Here is a 10843-nt window from a genome sequence, read left to right as displayed (position 1 = left end):
ATAAGATGATAGAAATATACATATACACATACAAAATTAAGAAACATAAACAATACAAAATATATATATGCATAACAAAACAATATAAAATAACAATCATAGATTGAAAAAAATTTACCAATTCAAGTAATTAATTCGTGTGAACATATTGTTAAGCGCAACACGAATAAATACATAGTTTCACCAGGAATATTAATCTTAATTCGATAAATAAAAGCTCACGAATATTAATCTCAGTACTATCTCCATTGCATAAAAGTTTTGTTTAACATTGAGGAGATCAAGACAAAAACCACATTCGCACACTTCTAACAACCAAATTCCATGACTCATTTGTTGGAGAAATTGAAGCAACAAAATATGATTTTTGTTTCAGACATTGGATAAAGATGAATAAGAAAGCTTTGATAAAGAAAGCTTAAAAGTATTGTGTATACATAGATAATATGAATGATATTTATAAAGGAGACGCAAGAAATATATACACGGTTAAAGGAGTATTAAAAGAATTCGTAAAATAAAATAATTTTTTTAATTAAATTAATTTGAAGCGGGTGGTTGGTAAAGTAGTGTTTAAAAAACAATTACAAAAACTGTCAAGGTGTTAGTGACTGTATTTTGTTGTTATTCTTCTTTTTTAACTGGCCACTAAATTCTCAACAGTTAAACCTCAAGTGGTGTAGTGTATTTTTAATCCATTCTTTTTATTTTTATTCTTTTATTTTTTTAATTGGCCACTAACTTTTCAACGACGCATGTACAAAGTCGTGTAACATAAGTTTAATTTTATTCTAAAAAAAGAGATATTATATTGTATAGATTACCTTTCAATTGGCCACTCAATTCTCAACCGTGAAATGTGAAATGTCAGGTCGTGCATTATATTTTATTTTTAATTGGTCATTCACTTCTGCATTTCTCATGTAATAGAAGTTTTATTTTTGTCTTAAAAAAATCTTTTATTTTTAATTTATTTTTCTTATTTTTTAATTGGCCATTAATTTATCAACGGATACATGAAAAAACTGTAAGTCGTGGTGTATTGTATTTTATTTTTAATTTTTTAATTGACCATTAAATTGTATCATGGACAAAGATCGTGATGTAACAGAAGTTTTATGCTTTTCTTACAAAAAAAAAAGATTTTTATTTTTAATTCATTCACACTCTAGTTTGTTGACACGTGTCAAACTTGCCAATTTATCATGTTTGCTTTATTATAATGTATAGATAAAAAAAAAGTAGGTGTTACTGTATGAGAAGAATGGGAAAGGATCATCTCATGATACAAGAAAACAGATAAAAGTTAGATACAAGACTTTTTAAATAACAATTTTTTTAAACTATCATCATCATCATGTGCACTTTCTTACTAAATAATATACCAAATAATCGTGTCTATTATGTGCTCCATACCTTATGTTTTCTAACAAATTCAAAATAAAATGACTACCAAATCTCATGCATCTCTCCAAAGCCACAGTGGCTGCTAGAGAGAAGCAATATACCTGCTTACGCCACAAGTACCCATCAAAATCCTTAGTTCTCTACACACAAGACCCATCTTAAGTGGGGCCCTATATTGTCCAAATAGAATTATATAGGTCATTCTTCATTTTATTCCTCCAAAGATTGATTTTCTAATATCTTTAACTAAACCATGCCATGCATGTATAGTTTTTGTAAAATAAAAAATATTAGATAAGGAGATATTACTCACTTTAAATAGTTTAAGATGTATTCAACATTTATATTTGTTTTTCCTAAATAATATTAACGGAGATTGAACTTACAATATATTAAATTTAATATTTGTCTTTCTACGATTAATTCAAATAATCAAGTGGATATATAGTTATTATTAAAATACATTTTTGCTACAATACAAATTAATTGTAAAAATAATTTCAATTGCAGTAAAATTGTCAAAAATTTAATTACTAAAAAAGAGTCATCTCAAATTTTAAAAAAATATTAGAATTAAACAAGCAAATTATAGACACAACTTTAATTTTTTTTTAGTTTGTCTCTAAATTCAGTAGTTGATTAAACTTTTTTAATAGTAATTTGCACTTATATATATACTTCTGTCCAGGCAAGTAAGAGAGATGGATGAAATTTCGAGAAATGTTGAGGTTCAACATTTCATCATGATATTAATAGTGTGATATATGACAGCAGTTTATGAAACTTTAGGGCACAAAAAGCTACAATGACAAGGTTCAAGTGACAAACTTCTACTCCAAAACCATTTCAACAACCACGGATCTCTCAATTGACCCAACAAATTTAAATGACCCAACGAACTTAAATATTTTAAAATTAAAATTTTAAATGAGATATTTAAAAAAATACCAACAACAACTGAATTAAAGATTTTCTGAAGTTAAGATTCTTCTTGTTACATCTATTCAGATTTTTGGTACATATAACATTACTCGCAACATTCGTCGTGTCTTTTATTTCGCCTCTTATGAATTACATTAAATTTAATGTTGTTGGCAGCTCACTTGGAAATTCATAATATTTCGGCATTAGAAAAATCATTAGAAACTCTAGTGGTGAATGGATATTAGGTTACGTCGAGTTTGTACCATTGACACCATTATGAATGTCGAGTTAATAGTTATACTCTCTGGATTTCATTTGACTTGAAAGTTGTACATAAATATAATTTGTGAATCAAATTCTCTTTTAGCTATTGATATGGTAAAAAATGATGTTCTTTCGACTCACCCATATGTTCTTAGAGTTGATGCTATACAAAAATACAAAGAATTTCAATAAAATCTCTCTTTTATCCATACATTCCAGGAGGGTAATAGTTTACTTGCTTTTATTATTTATTTTCTTAGACATGATTTTTTTTTTTAAGTCTAATCAATAAATTTTACTACTATTTTTTTTTTTACGGTTCTTTAAACAAAATAACAAATGTTAAATGCATTCACATATGTAATTGATTAATTTATATTAAATTAATTAATACAAAATTAGTGAGTCAAATTTATGCAATGAGGCTTGAAAAATAAATATCAATATAATTAATAGTGTTAATTAACTAAAGAAATAAGTTTGAAGTCTAAAAAAATGTGAGATCTAAGGCGACTACTTTAGTTGCAATCTCTTGCATCGGCCCTGATCTTAAGCATTTTACGGCAGCTAGGGATGAGAATAGGTTATGCCGTCGGTCAGAGGCCTATGGTCTGACCTATTTATTTAAATAGGTCAGACTTAGGCTTATAAAAAAGTTTATTAGCCTGACATGCCGACCTATATATATTTTATTATTTATTAATATTTATTATTATCATCCCTCGAATACAAAAACCATCATTTACTACATAGGCCTAACACTTTAACTTAAACACCTACTCCCTCCAATACCTTACCTCTACCTTCTCCATCTTCCACCCTAGTACCTGACCCCAAATCAACATATTATGTCCATCCATTCTCCAAGAAGTTGCGCTAGCTCTTGTTGACCTAGTTTCTGATACATCCTCAGATGACTCCTCTTTATTTCCCTTCCTTCCCTTCTCTTCTGAATCTGTTACCTCCCCCATCCCTCTGGCCATCATTCCCTCTATCAGGGATCATTGACTATAGCTGGCCTACAAGTAGTGATGGGAATAGGCTAGGCCGTTCATCAGAGGCCTATGGCTTGACCTATTTAATAAAAAGGTTAGGCTCAAGCTATTTTTAAAGCCTATTTATTTAAATAGGTCAGGCCCAGGCTTATAAAAAAGCCTATTAGGCCTGACACGCCGACCTATATATATTTTATTATTTATTAATATTTATTATTATTATTATTATTATATTAATAATATTATTTCCTATTTTAAATTATATCAATTAGGCAATCACTCACTGAGCATTCCATATTCAGTAGTTGTTCCATATTCGGTAGCGATTTCATATTTGGTAGTCATTCTATATTCGGTAGCCGTTCAATTAGTCAATCAGTCAGCAGTCGTTCCATATTTGTTTAAGAGGTAATAATGAGTGTTTGTTTCAGAAAAAAGAAAAATCTATTATTTTTTAGGATTTTAAAGGATGTTTGTTTCATATTTTTTAAAAATTATTTTAAGTAGACTTTTAAATAGGCTTCCAGGCAAAGCCAGACTTTTAAAAAAGTCAGGTCAGGTCGAAAAAAAAAGCCTATAATAGGCCGTAGGCCTAAAAAATAAATCGTAGGCTAGGCTCAGGCCTTTCAAAGCCTGACTTGGCCTAACCTATTCCCACCCCTAACAGCAGCTAAAGATATCTTAATATGTTAGATATATTAACTAGTTAGTTAGTTATATTAATTAATTATTTATTTTATATTAGTTAATTATTTATTTAATTGATTACATAAATTTATACAATTATTAATGTAATTTATTCTCTTATTTTATTAATAATATTCAATTTATTTTTATTCATTTATTTCTTATAAATAATTTAAATTAAAAATTGTAATCTTTAAAGTAAACTCTTAAATAGTTCATTGATAATAAAATGCAGAGTTTATAATAATATCTTATTGATAATTTTATTTTCCTTTTTGAGACGTCCAATATTTTAATTATGTCATTTGATTTGATATATCTTTTATACATGTGAGGCCTTTGCTTGATCTACATAAAGTTTTTAATTTGTCGAACCCTAAAACTACAGGAAAACTAATAATTTTTAGAGAGATCTAAAATCCTTGCTTTATTAACTTAAGCCTTAGTCATTAGACGTGAAGCCATTCCCATAGCGACAAGTGTCTTGATTGGCTTGCATGACACTCTTCTTTATTAAGACCACAATATATGCAACTTGATAGTCCAATTTGTACTCATTAATTCAACATCATTTGATAACAACTAAATTACAAAGTTCAGTTATATACTGATGATGTCTTGAGTATGGTTTACGATATGAGGTTAAGTTGAAATCGAAGTTCAAACTCTCTTCTTATCATCCTCACTTCTTAAATCTTTTACCTTAACCACCAATCCATTCAACCTTAAAACTCCTAAATATTTTGATATTAAAAAGTCTATTTTAAATTAAAATTTAATGCACTAAATACTCAATCTCACGTAACCCTTCTAACCGTTTATTTCAAAACCCAAATTGATTATCCTAAGAAAAACAAGGTTGGAATATTTGAAAGTTTCAATTATTATACGCAATATATGATGTGTGCTTTATATTCCCAAGTTCTTCATTATCATTTACTAAAAAAAAATACTCTCATTATCATAATTCATAAATCAGTACCTCGGTTCCACATTCAACAAAGTATCTCAATAAGTTACACCTTCAAGTTTTAATGTAATATCTAATTAACACATTCATCACATCTAATTCTATACCTTCTATTTTGTAATTTGTCTTAATAATAATGATGAATAAATTAATACAAGAGACAAATACAACCATTAACCAAGGTTGAAAATATTATTAGAAATCAAATCTCTATAAAATTATAGGAGATATATTCACGACGAAGAAAATGCATCAACTATTAAATATATACAAATTATTCTACCGTTTCTGATTAGTTTACAGAGCCAATATCTAGCTAAGACAAAAAATAATAATATGCAGAAGGAAACTAAGATAGATAATATTCGTTTAAGGGTCAACAAACTTGCTTAATTTAATGAACTTTTTTTTTTCTTTTCTGAATTAAGTTTATGTCCTCCAATTTTTGTTTTTCCTTTTTCTTAATAAATTTCTAGCTTAAAAAATATTTATAAAATCATACTATATTACTGTTTATTCTACACCATTGACTAATCATGATTCATGACTTTAAAAATACTAGTAGTTATTTATGGCCAAAGTCAAATATCAAATCCGAATTAAAACAATAGAATACAAAACTTGTTAGCTAATATAAAAATTTTCCCAAACTATTATTATCTAGAAATTATAGTTTATGTCCCGAGTAATTAACCTAAAATTGAGTTGGGTAAACTTATTTAACCTAATATATATCTCAATATTTTTCTTAATATATAAGTCTCAATTCTAAATTTTAACTTAAAGGAAAATTGAATTCTAAATTTTAACTTAAAGGAAAATTGAATTTTCACATGGGTTCACACTAATATTATATTGTTGGACATTCACATATTGATTGGGCAGGAGATACATGTGATAAGAGGCCTACTTCTGGTTACTATGTATTCATGGGTGGGAATGGTATTTCATGAAAAATAAGGTAGAAGATTGTTGTTTCTTGGTGAGAATAGAAGTCAAGGATTGGGATATGGTTGATGCCAATGTGAATTTTTGTGTATGAATATATGTTGACAAAAATATTTTATTTTAATGATGGATAAAATGAAATCCTATGTGTTACAACCATACAACAAGTGAAAAAAATTATATTTATTTTACGTATTGTTTGTTTTTAGGATTTATACGTAAGTAGTAGAAAAATCTTTTTTGAAATTTGTTTAAATTCACAAAAAATTTCTAAAAATTGTTTTTCAAAAACTATGTCAAACCTCCTTTAAAAATTTCTTTAAAATTGTTTTCAAAAAGACAACTTTTGTTCGTTTAGGATCGATCTAAATGAAATAATCAATTATGACATTTTTAATATTTTGTTATAGCTGCAAAAATCACTTCTGTGCATTTCTTGTATGTAACATAACCGAATATGAATATATATCATAATTAATTACAAATGCATAACGAACCTCCTTGTTTCTAGAAAATACCCATAATCAATTATACAAATTGTATTATTGATTATGGATGTGTAATATGTACAAATATATTCCCACAAGAGACTATACTTTGATGCACATGCATTCATAAATCATATAATTTAATGATAATTTTGAGGTGTTTTGGTTACAACATGAATGGAACAAAAGTGAGAGTGTGGTCTAGATAAATTGATCATTTCGTCTCAATATCCCTTTACCTTTTTATAATGCACACACACACACTTAATACTTCCATACCGTTATAGCCATATATATGAGACGAATAAGAAAAACCAACATTTTTATAACTAATTTCCTTGGTCTATAAATACACACCCCCCACCATCCTTTGTTCCATATACCAAACTAAGCTATATTTTTCTCTATAATATCCAAATAAAGAGAGTATAATATTATTATGGCCCTCTCCCCAATACATTTCCTACTCTCATTCACCATCATCATTTCATTTGTTGCTTGTTATAGCAACTTGCAAGAGGCCCCACTTATTAATACATATGTTGATCATTCACCTTCCATTGATGATGGTGATACACTATTATTTTTTAAAAACATGATTAACCAAAACACAAATGTTTTTGGTGGCACTCAAATTGTTAATGTCAATGATTATGGAGCTAAAGGGAATGGTTGTACTGATGACACACAGGTACGTAAATATATAATAATATATACTATATACTCACCTAGTCCAACATATTTTTTTGTTTTAAATTTTTCTTTTTTAAAAAATAAAATAGAATTAACGATGAAATTAAAGACATATATATATTTCATACTTTTTTCTTTTAAATAATTTTCACTAATTTAATTTTTTTATACATGTATTATAATTTGGTTTACTCATTATTAAAGAAATAACATAAACTTTTCTATTATTGGCCATATGGAATAAAACTAATATTCAGGCATTTAAGAAGGCTTGGGAAATAGTATGTTCTTCAACGGAAGCAGTTTTTTTGGTGCCTCTTGATAATTATTATCTACTCAAACCAATCAGATTCTCTGGTCCTTGCAAATCTAACATAACAGTTCAGGTCAGTTACAAATTTAAAATATAAATTAAGCTATATTGATTAATTAATTCCTCATGTTTTTTTTTTTAATTTTAAGGTTCACCCTTTAATTAATATCTTAAAGAGTTCAATAATTTGTAACAAAAAAATTGTTAGTTATCTGGAAGTCTTGAAGCATCAGAGGAACCATCAGATTACAGTGAAGATCAAAGACATTGGCTTGTATTTGATAATGTTCAAAATCTAATAATTAATGGTGGTGGAACCATTAATGGAAAAGGAAACATATGGTGGCAAAACTCATGCAAAAGGAACAAAAAGCGAGTAAGATATCTAAAATAACTCAATTCATTTTGTTTTATATTAAAGTAACTAACCCATTTATTTGATCAAGTTAATCTTATTGAACTATATATATAATTCATCATGTTCAAATTATGATCAATATTAATTTTTATGTTTCTTTTCTCTTTTTGCAGTCTTGCAAGGATGCCCCAACGGTATATACATATAACTTTGTTTCATAGTTCGTAGATCAACTCACTCGTTGATTCAATCATCGTCATTTGATTATTCAAGTTGGTCCATGATGAAAAAATTAATTAGATTGAAGTATTTGGCAATTAATTAATTAACCATATATTGCTTTGTAGGCTCTAACATTTGATAGTTGTGAGAACTTGATAGTTGAGAACTTGAGTATAGAAAATGCGCAACAAATCCACGTGTCATTCCAGGATTCCATGAATGTTAAAGCTTTTGGTCTCAATGTGTCATCACCAGAAGATAGTCCTAACACTGATGGGATTCATGTCACCAATACCCAAAACATCCAAATCTCTAACTCTCTTATAGGAACTGGTAAATCATAATTAATAAATATCTATAAAAAAAAAAAATTAATACTTGAAATGCACATGTACTATATTTCTAAATTAATTTGATTTTCTAACAAAGTTATTGAACAATAAATAAACTTCAATTAAAATTGATTTTCAATAAATTGTTTTAGGTGACGATTGTATATCAATTGTACATGGATCTAGGAACGTAGAAGCCACAAACATAACTTGTGGGCCCGGCCATGGTATTAGGTAATTAACTTTACAGTAAACAACTTTTCATTTGTAAATAATTTTGTTATATATGATTTTATATTTTGAATGATTATATATATTCAGTATTGGAAGCTTGGGGGCTGGAAAATCCAAGGAATTTGTTTCTGAAGTAATAGTGAATGGAGCTAAGATTTCTGGAACTAAAAATGGAGTTAGAATTAAGACGTGGCCGGTAATTTTTTAAATTTTAATTTAAGGATTTAATCCTTTTTTTTATATATATATAATATGCTCAAGAGATGATTTGCTTGTTTTTATTTTTATTTTTTTTTATATAAATGAAATTATTAAAAACGTACAAGGGTATTACCACAAATAAGCCCACACTTTGTAAGCACAACAATGGGTTCATACACTAATTGAAAAAGAAAAGAAAAAAAACATGTAACGAATTGTTACCAACCTTACCCATAAACCAAATTCACCCAACATGATTCATCTGCCTGCCACAACATTAAACACCTCCCCTCCCCATTGAACATAATGAAATCTCTTATTAGAGTAAAAATTATTTTAGTATCATAAATTTGAGTTCACATTCATATAAAAACATTAAGTGATTTTTTTTTTAAAGTTTTAGGCATAGGAAAAATTATAATGATTATTTATGTTGACGAGTTAATTTTTATGTACGTCTCAAACTAAAATTATTTTTTTTATTAAATTGTGATGTGCTGATTGCGTAAAACACTATAATATAATATAATATAATATAATATAATATAAGCTTCTTTTGGTTTGGGGTGATTAAATGCAGGGAGGTTCAGGAAGTGCTACCAACATCAAATTTCTGAACATTGAAATGGACAATGTGACCAACCCCATAATAATAGACCAAAATTACTGTGACAAGAAAAAAAAGCCATGCAAAAAAAAGGTATATTTTAACAATTCTTGGTATACAACAAAAACACACATATATAGCTACTTAATTATTTTCAATGATTTTGTGTGGTTTTTGCAGAGTGATTCTGCAGTTCAAATTAGTAACGTGTTGTACCAGAATATTATTGGTAAAAGTGCTTCTGATGTTGCTGTGAAGTTTGATTGCAGCAAGAAATTTCCATGCAATAAGATAGTATTGCAAAACATAGATTTGCAATGTGAAGAAGGAGAAGCTGCCAGTGCTTTATGCAACAATGTTGAATTGTCTTACATAGGACATGTTACTCCTCTCTGTGCTAGTTACTCCTAGAAACAGAGAAAGGCCTCTAAATCATCGGTTGTGAATAGATTTAATGTACATATGATGATGTATACAAACGAATGACATGATTCAGTGCAAATTGATGTTCTAATATAGTTAATTCGCTACAATTTGTATCGGTGTGCTGATACAATTGATATCCAATATTAGGACATTAATTTATAGTGAATCATGCATTATTTAAACATTATTTCTTATATTTGTCAATTGTTTGATTCATTCATATGATTCAAACTTTGTATTTTTTACACATGTAAATTCCAAATCTATACACTAGTCACTAGTGTGTGTGTATGTACTCTAGTGTCTAAATTAATGGTCTCCTAGTGTTTAAGATCTCAACTAAGGTTAATAATCTATTTTATTTTGGAGAAGTTTATTCCAACTCTAGTATGCGGCGTTTGAATTTAGATTGCATATAGTCAATGCATCTGAGACCGTTCGATTAATATCATACAGTTCAGATTTCAAATTTGTATTTTTAGATTATTATAATAATAAAATGTATTTGGTTTCATATATATTAAAGGTTTCACATTTTATTATAGTATTAAAATTGAATTATTTTTTTGAAAGTAGGTTTGATGATTAATAGCAACGGTAATAAAGAAAGGTGGGAAAGTTTGTTTGGCTTTTTTATAGCATTAGGTAACGGCTTGAAGAACTTTTGCTTTGTAGTGTTGAATTTCAACGTCATTTTAGATTTTATGCCAAAAGTTAAGCCTATAGGGCCCAAAGTAATCCCCATAAGATATTTTCAACACAAATTAGGCCTTT

The 10843-nt window shown here is 27.9% G+C and overlaps 1 protein-coding gene across 1 annotated transcript; it reads left to right on the top strand.

The window, feature by feature from the left end:
• Positions 1-7036: 7036 nt before the first annotated feature.
• Positions 7037-10445, top strand: LOC101512614 (polygalacturonase-like). The gene is made up of 9 exons (XM_004493452.4): positions 7037-7374; positions 7634-7762; positions 7898-8065; positions 8221-8241; positions 8395-8602; positions 8754-8835; positions 8923-9031; positions 9617-9736; positions 9824-10445. Exons 1-9 carry the CDS (start codon positions 7123-7125, stop codon positions 10052-10054), a joined length of 1320 nt encoding a protein of 439 aa, XP_004493509.1. The 5' UTR covers positions 7037-7122; the 3' UTR covers positions 10055-10445.
• The last annotated feature ends 398 nt before the right edge of the window (positions 10446-10843 follow it).

Source organism: Cicer arietinum, chromosome 3 (assembly GCF_000331145.2).
Source record: "Cicer arietinum cultivar CDC Frontier isolate Library 1 chromosome 3, Cicar.CDCFrontier_v2.0, whole genome shotgun sequence".
In the NCBI taxonomy this organism is placed as follows: domain Eukaryota; kingdom Viridiplantae; phylum Streptophyta; class Magnoliopsida; order Fabales; family Fabaceae; genus Cicer; species Cicer arietinum.
Note: the sequence above shows the minus strand (reverse complement) of the source record. Positions and strands in the feature narration are given on the sequence as shown.

Excerpts from the sequence above, each read along its gene's own strand:
- LOC101512614 (XM_004493452.4), top strand. The coding sequence starts at position 7,123 with ATGGCCCTCTCCCCAATACATTTCCTACTCTCATTCACCATCATCATT. Across the intron at positions 9,032-9,616 it reads TTAGAATTAAGACGTGGCCG|GGAGGTTCAGGAAGTGCTAC; the intron begins GTAATTTTTTAA and ends GATTAAATGCAG. Across the intron at positions 9,737-9,823 it reads AAAAGCCATGCAAAAAAAAG|AGTGATTCTGCAGTTCAAAT; the intron begins GTATATTTTAAC and ends TGGTTTTTGCAG.